Source organism: Mesoplodon bidens, assembly GCF_964165515.1.
Source record: "Mesoplodon bidens genome assembly, chromosome: 6".
Taxonomy (NCBI): domain Eukaryota; kingdom Metazoa; phylum Chordata; class Mammalia; order Artiodactyla; family Ziphiidae; genus Mesoplodon; species Mesoplodon bidens.
The window spans coordinates 74,936,415-74,952,365 of NC_138162.1; the positions used below are offsets into that span (position 1 = coordinate 74,936,415).

General features: G+C 43.4%; 1 protein-coding gene across 4 annotated transcripts in view; it reads right to left on the reverse strand.

Annotated features, from left to right (window-relative positions):
• Positions 1 to 238: 238 nt before the first annotated feature.
• VLDLR (very low density lipoprotein receptor) overlaps positions 239 to 15,951 on the reverse strand; it is a 31,665-nt gene continuing 15,952 nt past the window's right edge. For 3 of the 4 annotated variants that reach the window (XM_081236812.1, XM_081236811.1, XM_081236810.1), the window contains exons 4-19: positions 14,929 to 15,051; positions 13,413 to 13,535; positions 11,375 to 11,746; positions 11,149 to 11,271; positions 10,937 to 11,059; positions 10,373 to 10,492; positions 10,143 to 10,268; positions 9,465 to 9,636; positions 8,641 to 8,859; positions 6,772 to 6,890; positions 6,022 to 6,161; positions 5,558 to 5,699; positions 4,564 to 4,710; positions 2,787 to 2,867; positions 1,775 to 1,944; positions 239 to 895 (exon numbers count right to left, since the gene is read on the reverse strand). In XM_081236812.1, coding sequence (XP_081092938.1) covers positions 860 to 895; positions 1,775 to 1,944; positions 2,787 to 2,867; positions 4,564 to 4,710; positions 5,558 to 5,699; positions 6,022 to 6,161; positions 6,772 to 6,890; positions 8,641 to 8,859; positions 9,465 to 9,636; positions 10,143 to 10,268; positions 10,373 to 10,492; positions 10,937 to 11,059; positions 11,149 to 11,271; positions 11,375 to 11,746; positions 13,413 to 13,535; positions 14,929 to 15,051 — 2,336 coding nt within the window. In that variant the 3' untranslated portion in view covers positions 239 to 859. The remainder of the gene's footprint in view (positions 896 to 1,774; positions 1,945 to 2,786; positions 2,868 to 4,563; positions 4,711 to 5,557; positions 5,700 to 6,021; positions 6,162 to 6,771; positions 6,891 to 8,640; positions 8,860 to 9,464; positions 9,637 to 10,142; positions 10,269 to 10,372; positions 10,493 to 10,936; positions 11,060 to 11,148; positions 11,272 to 11,374; positions 11,747 to 13,412; positions 13,536 to 14,928; positions 15,052 to 15,951) is intronic. The other variant, XM_081236813.1, reaches the window with a different exon arrangement.

Below are 15,951 nucleotides of genomic sequence, written 5' to 3' on the forward strand. Positions count from 1 at the left end.
AAGAAGAAGAATTCCAGGTGCAGGTTAAGCTAGCTTCTTTTACAAAATAAATATTTGGGGAGGCAAGTATTAAGTGGTACCTCATCCTTTTAGCACTTGATTGTAAGAGAAACAAGCCAAATTGTAGGCTTCCTTATATAATACAATATCAAGATCTATAGCTCATATATTTAGTTAGAACACCTGATACTAACTCAGCTTGTTTATAGAAGTTCATCCTAGAGGAATAGGCACAAACCATGGTTAAGCTGCTTGGTTTAATTTTTTTAGCACTTGGAAAAAAAATGTACAGTAGTTTGAATACTTAGTCTTTGCAAACCTCCACTGAGAGGTCAAAGATTTCATTCATACGTACAAAATTAGTTTACAAATTTTTTGGCAAGTTCATCTTAGTAACCCGTTTTATCCTATTGCCATTGTCCCAACCATTGAAAAAGTTTACAATAATTTACATAGAAATATTTTCAAAGTGCTTAAGAATAGTGATTGTTCTCTGGGATATTTACAGATGGCCTATACAATGTATGTACAGGTGGTATACGCTATAGCACAAGTTTCATTGCTGGAATATGGCTTTCTAGGGAAAGTGCATATTTGGCCAGAGGTGGCAATACTGTCTAGAAATTCAAGGGTTACAGATACTTTTGGTAACCACATCCAAAGCTGAAGTAGAATGTGGACAGGACTATTTACAAAAGTAATATAAAAATGGTTAAGTATACAAGCTTGATCCACGCAAAGATATTTCGATGTTCTTCCAAACTGGAGGAAGAAAGAGGCTTCAGCTGCTGGCTCGGTTACCATTCCGAAGTGGGTTATTACTGGTTTGGACCTCAAAGGTCACAACTTGTCTCAGAAGTCAAGCTAGATCATCGTCTGTGCTTACAACGGATATCTGTGGAAGAGAAAAAGCATGGAATGTGTCTGGTGATTCCCTCACTGGTAGCAACTTCTGTCTCTAAAATGAACCTTGCTTTTGTGTTGGTCATTCAGAGACCAAAGGTGCATAGAAGGAAGCCAGATCCCAAACAGTATTGAGTTGCATCACTAATGCATTTTAACTTGAATTCAACTCTATCTACTTGGTAGAGAGAGAAAACAGTGTGACTAATTCTGCCTGTTCTACTTAATGATTTTAGAACCTGGAGAAAAATGTGAAAAGACACACGTGTGCCGTGAACTGACCACACTCTTGTTTCACCAGAGCTTGAGGGAGTGCTCAGCACTTGTTCTGTTCAGAGTTCTGTAAGTGAAGGCCAAATACTCCATGTGAGTTTCAACTGAAGAACAAGTGACTGACTCTACTGTTGAAAGGAAAGCTAGCTCTACAAGGTGCAATAGGTCATTTTCAAGTATTTGGTCATTTTGGCTAAATGAATCTTGCTCAATACACTGACTTTAAGTCAACCCCCCTATATATGATATGCTAATTTACTTTTAAGTATCCAGCAGGCAACTGATGGAACAGTTCAGAAAGGAGATACTTGGCTCATGCTAATGTTTACATGTAGTTTCTATAACCCAAAATATCTCAAATTGTATAGTGATGTCGTTAATTGACTTGTCATTCTGTTTGGGGCAGATACTTGTCAACTGACTTACTTAAGTTCTAACAGCCTAGACTGTCTAATCTCCAGGTAGTAGATGAAGCATTTGGTGGGTCCATGATTCTAATGGCTCTTTCTAGCCCAGGCAGCCATAGCTTGAGTTGTGGTCTCCTTTCCAAAAAGTCCTACTGCGAGTCATGGTACATAAAGACACAAAGCTAACTTACTGCTGGGTACGTGTGTCCGACAGAAGCACTGTGTCTACCAATGTCTATTGACAGGTCCTCTTCAGTGGTCTTCAAGTACACAGGATTGTCAAAGTTCATGCTTTTCATGTTCTTGTGTTGCCAATTCCGCCACATCAAGTAGCCACCTACTGCTGCCATTGCTAAGAGCACTGAAAAAAAGTTAGAAGGTGACTAAACAAGGTCTAGTTTCAAAACATACAAAAAAGATCATGCTAAAGAATCCATGATAATCCAAGCTTTTAATTAATAAAAGCTTCATGTTTTAGGAATCTGGGATGACTAGAAGTTAGAGTATAAATGGGCTGGGAGCTTAAAACAAGTTCAGACCAGAGGTTGTGTTATTCTATAGACTCTGGCGCTCAGCTCAGCACATCCATCTGGGCAAATGTAGAGTCCTGGGACCCTCCCCAGGCTGACTGAATTCGAATTGCAGAAGCTTCTGGAGGGCTCTTCAAGGGGTCCTCCTGGTTTGTTAGCCAAGCTTGGAATCCCATAATTTGGGAATAAAGAGGCCATTTGGCATAGTGCTTTAGAATTCACATGCCCTAGAATGGCTTTAGAGGGTTTGAAAATTCTTAACTGTTTTTAGTTTACCCTCTACAAGTTCTATAACTCCTCAAGAAATCATTTTAGCATTTGCGTAGCTCCTCTGTATGAAGTGTTATACATATTTCGAAGGGGAACAGAACAGTGCTCTTCACCGGAAAGGACTTATTATGAAAGGGGATAAAGCCAGACGAACAGCTCTGAAGTAGAAAGCAGTAAGCACCCTTCATCACTGCCGGTCGCTGTGCTAAGGATACCACTGTACAGAAGGCTGTGGACTCTGAAATCAGTGTGCCGGGCTGGTGAGGGGAGCAAGGGTAATTCAGTGTCACGCGTCCTATGACAGTACAAGGGGCCATGGGAAGGGCATCTCTAGATGAACTAGAAATACCCATCGGGTATTTAAGAAGTTCCTTGGATCCAGATATGTGGGGAATCTACTTACAGAGGGGAAGGATGGCCCAGGCAGCAGAAGTCCCTTTTGGGGGAACACTGACCTCCGATACTGCTGTGGTCACATTGATCTCTACAGGGGAATAAAAGGAATCAGTTTAGAAGGATCTGAATTCAGACTTAGAAATTCAACCACCTGGTAGAGAGCCTCATGCCCTTTTGCATCCATCACTGATGTTCAATATCTACTACAATCGTGTACCAAGGATAACCGGTCTAGAAGTATTTGTGAGTCTCATGCTATAAGAGCCATTTCACTAACAGCTGTCTCAGAGAAATCTTAATGAGTCAGGTCAGGCTAAGGGTTGCAGGTTCTAAGTCTTTGGAGTTTAAATATAGGTCACCAATTAGGGGCAGAACAAGTAGTTAAAGGCTGCTTTAATGATTTAAGGAACAGGTAGGTACAAAGAGTGTGGCTGTTAGCTGAGATGAACAGTTTGCAGAACGGAACCCAATACCTCCAGGAGCTAGTCCACTAGTTGGTGACATTTCTGTTGTGTTGGTATCTTTTGTCTCACTGTAAGTCACAGTAGTTGCAGTACCTGAATTATAAAACCAAGAACCAGGTCAATGCCAAGGTTCCAGAGTGGCTAGCCATTTAGCCCAGACAAGCCATGCGATGGGTTATTTGAACGCTGTGGGAAATTGACAAACCACTGCCAAACCAAGTTGCAGGGTGGGTGTGCCATAACCAAGGGAAACAGCAAAACCAGAGAGACACTGGGGTCTTCAGGCAGAATTGCAAGCATCTGGAATTGGACAATTCAAAAGGACCGACGGCCTCACTTAAGGACCCCTCTAAGCAAAGTCCCAGGCTACTGGAAGCTGCAAGAAATGCTCTCAAAACCAGACCACCAGGCATACCAGTCTTCCTGCCTAATTGTCTGATAACTGCTTTCTCAGTAAATGGAGCTAGTCCCCGTAGGGACTCAGTATCGCGCTAATAAAAACCTCACAATATGAGATCCTTGCTCACAACCTGCGGGTTTAATTTGCCAGTTAATCAAAAGCTAAGAACAGGAGACTAAAATGCACGTTTCATTTAAGTAGGAGTTTAAGATAATGTCACCCAAGAAGTTTTCCTGTAACCACGGCCAGAAGGTTTCCTGTAACCACGGCCTTTTTTTTTTTGGCTGCAATGGGTCTTCCTGCTCTCTAGTTGCGGTGAGCGGGGGCCGCTCTTTGTTGCAGTGCGCGGGCTTCTTACTGCGGTGGCTTCTCTTGTTGTGGAGCACGGGCTCTAGGCACGCAGGCTTCAGTAGTTGCGGCATGCGGGCTCAGTACTTGTGGCTCGTGGGCTCTAGAGCCCAGGCTCAGTAGTTGTGGCACACGGGCTTAGTTGCTCCGTGGCATGTGGGATCTTCCCAGACCAGGGATCGAACCCATGTCCCCCTGCATTGGCAGGCGGATTCTTAACAACTGAGCCACCAGGGAAGTCCCCCAAGGCCTTTTTTAAGCCTAATTTCAGGCCTCTTTCTTTGGAGGAAAATGTTAAGACTTTGTTTAATTATCTGCAAGTTGGCTGGCTCAGTGCTGTAATTGGTATAAATCAGCATAGTCACCTATAGACTCATCTAATGTTGAAATGAGTTAGTCCTGAAGTAGTGATGTGAACTCCTGGCATGCAACAGTAGCAGATATGTTCTCCAATCTATTCCAAGAGTGAGTTAAAACAGAATTCTTAAAATCCAGGCTAGTTTGTGTAGCTAGTGTTTTACTCTAAAGCCTGTTGTATGTCCTGCTTGTGTTTGAAAAGTAAAAAGCCTTACTTTGGCACTCTCGGCCATTGTCCTCTAGATTGTATCCATTGGGACAGGAACAGGTATATTTTGGGGAGTGGTCATTAATCTGTGGGGCTGGCAGGCAGAGGTATTCACATCCTCCATTCTCCATGTCTTCTTCGCACCAATTTTTACCTGTTCAGAAAGAAAAGTCCTTTAAAATGGGTCTTCCGGTGCCTGCTATACATAAAGCTTGGTTCTAGATGCTGAAGACATGACTCCTTGTCTCCAAGGAGTCTAAACTTGTATACTCTGTCAAACCCTAAAGTTAAACCAATACCAGTGAAGGATAAATTTAAGGGTACAGGCAGCATGCTCTAAGGACAGCAAAGAGCCAGAGAAACTTCTTGGAAGTAGGACAAGAGTTATGCCATAAACAGATGGGTGGTGAGGGAAGAGGTGGGGAAAGGAGATGGGTGACCGGACCTGGCCTCACTATTGGTCCAAAGCTTACAAACTGGCTAGTCTGAGGCTCAGAGGAAGAAGAGAAGCATGCTCTGTGGCTTTGCCTCACTCCCACAAACCGGAAGGAACCCAGCTATGGGGAGGTTTAAGGGTTTCATTTGGGTAGAACCAGTCAAGTATTCTGAGCAGGAGACCATAGTGTTTGAGGAAGCACACAATTCCATATAAGACGTGCCATGGTGGGGAGGGAGGAAAAGGCTGTGGCATAAAAGCTACTTTGGAGGCTAGTGCAACAGTCCTAGCAAGAAGGAATGAATGCCAAGGAGATATGGGAGGGACTGAAATAAAAGACAGAACGTGGATGGTTGGGAGGGCGGCTAAGAGATGAAATTCTCAAGCTCTTTGACTTGCAAGTCAGAATAAAATATACTGAGCACCAGGTTTGAGGGAGGGTCCAGGAGGGGAAAGTTCCATTGTAGAGCAAGCTGAGTTGCTAGGGAGCTACAGATACCCAGGGGCACTGTGTCATGCTGCTACCCTGAAAGTAGCCACGAGGGGCTCTGCTTCCCCACAGTACCTGATGGCTGTACAAGTGCATGATAGACGATGATGTCTTGGGCATCGTTAAGGTTGTTAACTAGAGTGGCCAGCTCCGATCCAGTGAATTTATTGGCGCCATAGACGGCTTCATTTTCCCCATCTATCCAGTAGACACGATCCTAAAACAGAACCCCCATATTAGTATGTACGTGTAGGATTAACATGAGTCAGTCTCTAAGGTCATTATTATTTACTGGCAATGTAATGGACCAAGTTTATTTAAAGCTGGTCTGGGACATCAGATGTAAAACTCTAAGAGAAGCATGAGTTCAAGTTTCTTAAAATGCTATGAGGAATCAGTATGTCATTTGTCCCAGGTTTTAGGTGAAAGCAGTTTCTCAAGTCATGCCCCTCTGTCCTTCCCTCCTTCCCCTGTTCTTTCTCCCCAAGGTGCTACAGTAACTCAGAGGTATACACTTAGATGTGAGACACACGTCTTACCTCAAATATCGTGAGTGCGAGGGGATGAGCTAGGAATTCCAGAGACTTTAGGACTATCCTGCGATCTTGGCCATTCAAGTCCACACTGGATAACATGTGCAATTTGGAATCCAGCCAATAGAGGCGGCCCTTTATGAGGTCTGGGTAGGAGAAGAATGGCCACTGTATAAGAAGTCAGTACTGCTCCGCTTCCATTTAAAATAGCTAAGGAATCCAATACTCTACGTTCACGGTTCCTTCTCCAGCAGGGGTTGTTAACAGGGTCCCACCAACCTTGTGAGGCAGCATGCAGAATCTGTACCCCCATTCATTTGGGGGGACTCAAGGGGTACCTGAGATTGTCAAAGTAACTGACTTAAGAAGTGTTAGTGACATTACAGAAGTATTAAAAGAGGTGAGCATTTTGTTGTTCTCCCCTTAGGAGCCAGAAGAAAACCATTATGAGCCTGCAATTCAGGAAATGCTAGGGCACCTAGGCCAGGAGTATGTAGGATGAGAGTTCACAAGGCCCAAGATTCACCTAATTCCTGTCACATGTTAGCTCCAAATGGATAGAAAAGCTAGTCATTATGGAGCATGTCATCTGTTAAGTCCACCATTCCACTTGTACTGTTCGGTTCCTCTCATCCTAAGTCCCTGCTAAAGAAGGCACCGTGGGAGTTGTCTGCTGTAGTCCAGAATTAACTATGGAGATGAGTTAAAACCCTGCAGACAGTCGAATTGTGGTCGAGGAAGGAAGAACATACATACCGAGTGTGATTCCGTTAGGCCACTGAATGTCTGCTGTCACCAGCGCCCGTCTATCAAATCCATTCATTCCTGCTTTTTCGATTTTAGCTGGTTCACCCCAGTCTGACCAGTAAACAAAGCTGGGAAGAATTAAATTAGAAATAAGCCTTGGTGGTTTAGAAGGAATAAAGTTGCAGCTTGAGACAGACATTTTCAAAGAGTGAGCAGAAAACTCTAGCGTACAAATTGTGCCACTTAAGGGTCTCAATTACGTTCTAGGTAAACAGAAGTTAACACTGAATCTACAAGCTCATTACTAACTATATTAAACTATATAAGTCTGATATTTAAATTTCAGCCCAAAGTCACAGGTTATATATTTCCTGTATAAAAGGCCAATTCTTTCAGTGGAATAAAAGATGAATATCTGTTAAGTTTTACAGTAGGGGTGGGCTGACTGTGTTCTAGTGAGGCTTCATGGGGGCCAACTGTGATCACTACAGCCTTAGTCAAATACCCTTTTTTTTAAATTATTAATTTTTATTTGAGTATAGTTGCCTTACGATGTTGTGTTAGTTTCTGCTGTACTGCAAAGTGAATCAGCTATGTGTATACATATATCCCCTCTTTTTTGGATTTCCTTCCCATTTAGGTCACCACAGAGCACTGAGTAGAGTTCCCTGTGCTATTCAGTAGGTTCTCCTTAGTTATCTATTTTATACATAGTAGTGTATATATGTCAATCCCAATCTCCCAATTCATCTCACCCCCTTTTCCCCCTTTGGTATCCATATGTTTGTTCTCTACATCTGTGTCTCTATTTCTGCTTTGCAAATAAGTTCATCTGTACCATTTTTCTAGATTCCACATATAAGTGATATTATATGATATTTGTTTTTCTCTTTCTGGCTTACTTCACTCTGTATGACAGTCACTAGGTCCATCCACGTCTCTGCAAATGGCACTATTTCATTCCTTTTTATGGCTGAGTAATATTCCATTGTGTATATGTACCACATCTTCTTTATAGTCAAATTCCTAACAGATGCTTTTCTATATTATTTAGGGGCAATTTGGGGGAAGTCCTCAGTGAAATGTTTCTAGAGAGGTCTGTTTATTTCCATTGGACTTTCAGACAATTTGCACATTTAGATGAAAGCCTAGAGGTAATGTGGTTACCAAAATCCTTACAACTCATGCTACTACTTAGGTTGGATCATCCAGAGCTGACCTGATAAAGCGTTCAGACAGAAATTACAGATCATTTGCATAGTGACACAAACTTATCTATGAAAGAGAAACAGACTCACAGACGTACAGAACAGACTTGTGGTTGCCAAGGAGAAGCGGGGGTGAGGGAAGGATAGATTGGGAGTTTGGGGTTATCAGATGTAAACTATTACACATAGAATGGATAAACAACAAGGTCCTACTGTATAGCATAGGGAACTATATTCAATATCCTGTGATAAACCATAATGGAAAAGAATATAAAAAAGAATGTATATATGTATAACTGAATCACTTTGCTGTGCAGCAGAAATTAACACAACATTGTAGATCAACTATACTTCAATTAAAAAAAGTCACTTGCATAGAAGCTGGGTGGGCATAAGGGTTTAGATACAGCTTTTGGTGTACCTCAAATCAGAAATGTTGTTTCACTAATGTGAACCAGCAGTCATCTGCTCAGGGAGGGCCTGTTGTATAGATGAGGCCATTCCCGGGTTGCTCAACCGTGGCACCACTGACATCTTGGACTGGATGATTCTTCGTTTTGGGGAGTTGCTAAGTCTTGGGATTTAAGTACTGCTTTAGGCATGAGGAAAGCTCCTGACCTATGCAGATAGCATCCGAAAGGTTACATGATGAAAAACACAGAATACAAACCCAGACAACGGGTCCACAGCTATGGAGGCAGGCTCTCGCAAGTCAGACTTAAACAGGAACTTCCTCTTGGTTCCATCTAGGGTAGCTACTGAAATAGTCTTAGAAGCCGCATCAGTCCAGTAGATGGTCTTGTACACCCAATCAACAGCAATGGCTGCAGGATTATAGACATTGTCGATCATTTTAACATGTCTACCAACCTTGTCATCAATTGAGGCACTGAAACAGAATAGGTCACAAGAAATTTAAGAGTTTGACACACCATCGGAGCCCGGAGAATGGACTTTCTGCTCACAAAATGGTCAACAACTTTGTTCGGAAAGAACTCTAGTAAACCCCATAGCTCAGCTCGCCACTCTAATTATGTAACCATGCTGCTTACTGATTCTAAACAATACTGTAGGTTATCTCGTTGTTGGTCTGTACTCTACATGCAAGAACACCACACTTCTAAGTGAAGCTATTTGTTTCAGTAACCATCACCTGAGCTTCTATAGTTGCCGTTAAGAAAAAGCTATCACTACCATTTCTATTTGTAGCAACTATGAATGGTTCTCAACTAACTGGGGAGAAAGGGGGGGAAATTGGAAACATTAAGATGTTGTCTGTTATAATCTTGTAGTTGTAGCCATCTTTTATTTTATAGGCGATTGTTAGTTTCTAATGAGGAACTGGCAGTAATTTAATAAAGAATCAGTGTTTAGAATTATTATTCCCAACTAGTTAGATGCTAGATTGGAGCAAGACACAAGAGAAATTCCTCCACACCTTCCCAAAGGCCAGTGACAATGACTTAGGCGAAGATGCCAAGGACTGAAAGTTACCTGAAGATGGCCTTTTGGCTTAGATCAGCCCAGAATAGTTTCTGAGCAGCAATGTCAGCATCGAGAGCCACAGTGTTTCTTAGCTGTTCAACTAGTTGGATATATTCTTTCCTCTCCAAGCCAATCTTCCGGATGTCTCGTCTATTAGTGAAGATCAGACTTGGCTCTTTGCCTGCAAGACAGGAGTCAGGTTAATTTAGTTTTGCTGTAAGAAGGCAACATCCTTCCAAGTCCCCTCCTCCCAAGAGAGGAGCACTTAAAACGTGAGGGCACTGCTGAATGCCTCAGGAGTACACTTGCTGAAGTCCATGCCCTGGGACCTGCGAGCACTTCAGCACTTCCTACGGTTTAAGAAGACAGCCCCAGAGTCACAGCATTCAATAAGAGGGCGGCTGACGATAAGTTACTTATTTGAATTAGGTGAATGGCACTCAAGTTCTGGAAGCAGTGAGTAAGCAGATATTCAAGGTACCATATGCAAAAGGAACTGACCAAGGCGGGAGTCTGGGGCAACAATTTGCTATTTAACCTATGATATCGCACTGTGAGTTTAGTATCATTGCTCTCAAGTACTTTTAAAATTTTATATTTCGTTTGACTGTTGTAGTCACTGGCTGTACCCTTCATAATCGTGTACTCATAAAGGTACCAGAGCAACACCAGTCCAAGTCCATTTACCTACTGCCTTGCACACGCCAGTGGCAAGATCCATTTGATAGCCACGACTACATTCACACTTGTAACCGCCTTTTAAGTTGATACAAATTTGACTGCAGATTCCCGGATTTTGGCATTCGTCAATATCTAGGAGGGAAATTAGAATTAGTCTTGCTGTTCCTAGATAACCTACGGAGATCTACTGACCTTTCCCATCACCCCCGGGGCTTGGGCTCTGTTCTTCGACTCACCTCCACAGGTTTTCCTATCTATCAGTTCAAACCCGGCTGCACAGTCACATTCGTAGCCTATAACTAGGTCTTTGCAGATATGGGAGCATCCGCCATTATTAACCAAGCATTCATTTACATCTGAAATCAAAAGGTAGTAGAGTAACTCAACACTCAAATGGATATTTGTCCTATTAACATTTAAGATCCAGGCTGTTTGAGATAACTTGTCTAGATAGTCTGGTCAAGCCCATGATTTTTCTAAGATCTAATAATCGGTCTTATAGATATGCATCTCAGCGTGTATTGGGGGAAAAGTAAACCCAATCTCCTTGGCATGTTACCAGTTAGTTAAGCAGTATTTAGTCAAGTTTCTCTATTGCTGATTGGTTCTCTTGAAGGGGGTGAAACTAGGAACTACTTTGTCACTACTTCTAAGTCATAAAATTTCACTTTTAAGCCCAACAATTGAACCTAGTTCATTAAAGTAGTTTACCCAGGCATTAGGCAGGCTCCAAACCGCATTAGCTCTGCCGGGTCTAATTCACCTTCCCACATCTGTCCTTAAGCAACCCCTTCACTTACGACATTCTTTCAGGGGCTCATCACTCCAGTCCCTGCAGTCCTGCTCCTGGTTACACACTTTGCTGATATCTACGCATTCCCCGCTTCTGCACTTGAATTTCCCAGGGCCCAAGCACTGATTGACTACAAAGAGAAACACAGAAGAGAGATGCCATTCGTGGGTCTGATCAGAGCAGTCCTTTGACTAACAACCCACAACTAGGGACCCTTACCATTTTTGCAGTTGACTTCATCAGAACCATCGACACAGTCTCGGATGCCGTTACACTGCCTGCTGCCGTGGATGCAGCTACCATCCTCGCACTCAAACTGGTCAGGCTGGCAGGTTCGGGAAGCTACAGCGGGAGGGAACGGCAGGGGGTGAAGCCAGCCAAAGTGTCTCTGGTTGATACATGGGAGAGAACTGAACGTGCCATACTGATAAGGAAAGCTACTTACGGCAGTTGACCTCATCGCTGCCATCCTTGCAATCAGGATCCCCGTCACATCGCCACTTCTTGTGGATGCACTCGCCAGAGCCACACTGGATCTCGCTGGCTGGGCACTTGGTGTGGATCACTGGCTGGCGGCCACACTGCTCGAGGGACTCATCTGACTGGTCCGAGCAGTCTGCGTCGTCATCGCACACCCAGCTGATGGGGATGCAGGAGGAGGTGCTGCACTGGAACTCGTGGGCCCCGCAGGTGGGTGGGGTGCAGTCAAGCTCGTCGCTGCCATCGCTACAGTCATCCTGGCCGTTGCACACGAAATTCCTGGAGATGCAGCGGCCACTGGAGCAAGTGAACTCATCAGGGCTGCACGTTATGTTGCCTATCGAGAGAGAGGATGCCCCACTGAAAATGCATCCAGACCTGTCCTTTCAAGCATCTTGTCCCAAAGTCTAACATGCCGATCATGGATCATGAATCCCAGCTTTCTTGCCTAACTTAAAAGCTAAAGTCAGATTATATCAATAGGCAGTTCTCAGAATACTAGGAAACAGTCTTACCATGTAAAAGATGCTAGGACATTTGAATAAGAAGAGAAACGTAGGACTGAGAAAAGAGTTGAAGACTAGAAATTAATTTGAGATGAGATGCATCTTAAAGGGACAGTGATGAATAACTTAAACTGTCACAAGAGACTTCATTGGGGAAGGCAGACATGAGTTATCTTTAAATGGATATACTGCTCATCAGGCCAGGTCACATATCATGAGCTGAGATTATCATGCATCAGGTATATAAGCAAACATTCATTCATAATAAGCATATGACACCATCACCAAAAAGTAGCCCCCATGTATTATAACACCATACACGGTTCCTTCTCTTTTGGTCCTTCCAACCAGGATCAGGAATGACAGGTCGTCAATACTTTCAAGTTTTAGAAAGTCACTTCTGGGGCTAGAACCGCAATCTAGCAGCCAGGTGCAATAATAACGATAAGCTAGTCAGACTAGCCAGTTTGTACTTTGACTCAAATTCCTGCCAGATTAATTAAGGTCAAAAATTGGTGGTGATTGGGGTGGAGACCACGACTCTCTTGGGAAGCAAAGTCTGGATTTAAGAGGGAAACACATGGCAGTGCCACAGCTTGCCAATCCATAAATCTCAGTTCTAGGATTAAATGCCAAAACTCATTGGACTAGGTGCAGTGGTAATGACCTCAGGAGGTGACTTCTACGCGCAAGACTGGTGTTTCAACTACAAGTACCCTCAGCTCGTTGTACACTTACTGCATCAAGAGGCCTGTGCTTGTCAGTCTCAGGAGGCCCTATAAAAAGGGCGGTAGCTTGAAAGAACATTCAATGCAATGTTTGTTTAACCTAGAGATTTTCCCAGGGCCTCACCTTTAACATCGAGCATTTTATTACATATTTTCCAAGAGCAGAAACATGAAAGGCTAGGAAACAAGAGTTCGCTTTTACAGGCAGGAACTGTGATAGGAGACAAAGGTACCACCAGTTGGGTAGAGTTGTCTTTGGGTATCTGCCAGCAAGATGTTAATTCCTACTTCTGTGCCAGTTTAACTTTTGGAAAGGTTAAAAGAAAAACTAGTTTGGGGGCTGAGAAATGCTTGTGTGAGACTCAAGTAGTTTACTCCACTAAGCAGATCCAATTTTCGACCTAGGGATGTGTTTGCTGGCCTTAGTCCCTTTCTAGCTTGATTGAGCCGAAGTGAGGAAGGCCCACGAGTTACTGTCGTGGCTGAGACAAGAGTCCACACAACTGCGGCTTTACTGAGCTACTTCTACATGGAAGTGCCTTGGATGACTTACCTTCTTATTTCTATTTGCCTAGAAGAAACACCCAAGCAAGCAATGGTCAGTTACCATGCGAACTTCTCTCAGAGTTTGAGGGCGCTTAGGAAGGACAAGTAGTAGAGCAGAGAGTGAAGTCATTAAAAGGCAAGTCAAGTCAACTGCACCTTCATGCCCACCCTTCTTTGAGCAAAAGGGTCTTTGGGATAAGCCACTCAACACTGATCTTCTTACCACAGTTTTCTTCATCTTCTCCACTGTCACAATCATTTTCACCATCACATCTCCAGGACACTGGGATACACTGAGTGGAACGGGCGCCACAGCTGATTTCATTTATGCGGCATGTTCTCATATCTGTTGATGATATACAGTCTCAAAAGAGCCTCCAAACTCATGAGGGCAAAGCTGCTGCTCCTGTGCTGCCTGGAAGTGGTGACATCTGTAACTCAGTGGCCGGGCACACGGGTGAAATTCGACTTACTAGCTGAAGCCTGGGCAGATCCTTCGACAGCTCCACGGCTTGGGAGCCATGCCAATCTAGGCTACCTGGCAGTCCACCAGAGAGCCTTGACCGTGCTACTCTGTCAAGGTTCCATGGTGTGCGCAGTCCTGGCTTTTGTTTTACTTGGCGTGGTTATGTTCATTGGCTGGCCTGCTCCTTGACCATTATTTATCTGCTGGGTATCAAGTGACAGACCAGATACTGGCAACCTAATCCCAACTTCATTAAAAGCCAGATGGTCTATCACCTATGAAGTCTTCCTTTGCCTGGATTCCTTCACAGGCTTCCTTCACAACCTCCTTTCCACTGACATCTTGCAAAGTAGGGACACCCCCTAATTCTTGACTTTATGGGGTCATCCCCCACTAAAAACTTGGGCTGAATCTTTATGGAACCTGTCCTCACCTATGGTAACTCACTTCCCTTGGCCAATGCTCATATAACTTCCCTTACATCTTGCCTGGAAAACTGAAATTAACACACATCTCTTCCTTTCTGCTTGATTCCAGACCTAAACTTTGTTCATGTTAGACGTCCACTTTTAGTGCTTTAACAGGCCTCTACTGCCTTAAAAGGAACACTGAGACTTTCTTCACCAGGACATGCAAATGATTCTAATTTAACAGTCCCAAATCATCTTCCTCTATGATCTCATAGACTTTTTCCTGAATATCAGCCTAAGGACACACACGTATTTGCATACCTATGAAGTTTCTCTTATTTAAGAATAAGCTGTAAGCTCCCTACTTTAATAACTTTATGTTACATGTTTCTTAAAAATTGCTCTATCATCCTTTTCTAGTCACCTTACCCCTTCAGTAATGGATTTTTTTTTTTCACAACATGAGAAGCTGTGCATCTAAAAGCTTATACTTGGCCCACGGGGGGACCCTCACATCTTGACTTAGCTTCCAGGACCAGAGTACCATCCACTCAGAGTCATTATCATCAAACATTTGAAATCTATGCACCTAGTCAAGGAGTTCTTGAATCTTCTGGCTTCAGTCTTAAATGTTCAATAGTGAAGCTACCCAAGAGAACGTCAGTCTTGTTAGACTAGGAAGAACATTCTTTATGTTTTTAAAGATTGGCTGTTAATGAATGATTTGACTGACCTTGGAGTCAACTGGCCTAACTTTAAGGGAGGCCAAGGAAAACTAACCAAGGTTTAGATTATACAATACTTAGAGCCATGAGACACGGAACAGCTTGGAAAAGTTCAAGTCCAAAGCAAGTCACACTCACGGCACTGCTCTGGGCTTTCATCAGAACCATCTTCACAGTCGGGATCCCCATCACACTGCCATCGGTTGGGAACACACTGGCCATTGTTGCACACAAAGTCAGACTCGGCACATGTCTTCTTCACTACGAAAGGTGATTTGCAGGGTTAAAGTTGAAGTCACTCACCCAAGAGCCCTACATTCCCACTGGGGGTACAACTGCATTTTGATATGTTTTACTCTAAAAAATAAATCTGAGTCAGTTAGCACTCAACTGCCAATATCCAGGAGAATCTTAGAAAAATCTTCGGTTTTTTTTCCCCCTTTTTCCCCAGAGGAGGAAGGTGATCATTTGAGAGATTTAGAGGACACTGACGTCAAGGGATCCCTTATAATGAACTTCTTGCCTGCTTGCTAACATTGAGATTAAGTAATAATTTTGTTCTTTTCATGAATTTCTTCCAAGTCATTCAAGTTTCACAGTCAAACGACTGGATCATGGTATAACTGTTCTAGCAGCATCTTGTAACAACACATGGGTTTAGTGCAGAGGCAGAAGACCCAGCTCCAGTACTGAATACTGTCACCCCTACAGGTCTACTGGGGCAGAGGAACCCACTGGGTAAGAAATAGAGAAAGCTCAAACCTGAGTATAAGAGAGGTTGTATTTAGCATCCGAAGGGTGGGCTCACATCAACCAGCTAAAAGTCACTGAGCCTGCTATGGAAGCGGCCAGCACCTGTAACTGACTACTAGAGTTAAATAGCCTAAGACAAGGTATCAGTTCTGCTACTAATTCTTACTAGGGCAGCCTTTTCTCCTTAATTAGGGTGATCATGCAATCTGCTGTCCAAATTGACGCAATCTCAGTAGAAGGGGGACAGTGTTAATTTTCCCGGGAAGATTAAGCGTTGACCAGGACTGTGCTAAGCAAAGCAGGCAGCTTGGTCATCCTACCTGTGAGGAAGTCGGGGAGTAAGAAGGGGCTTGACAAGGAGCCACGTCGGGTATTCTAGGGTCATCCTTCTCAGATTATATTCTTCTT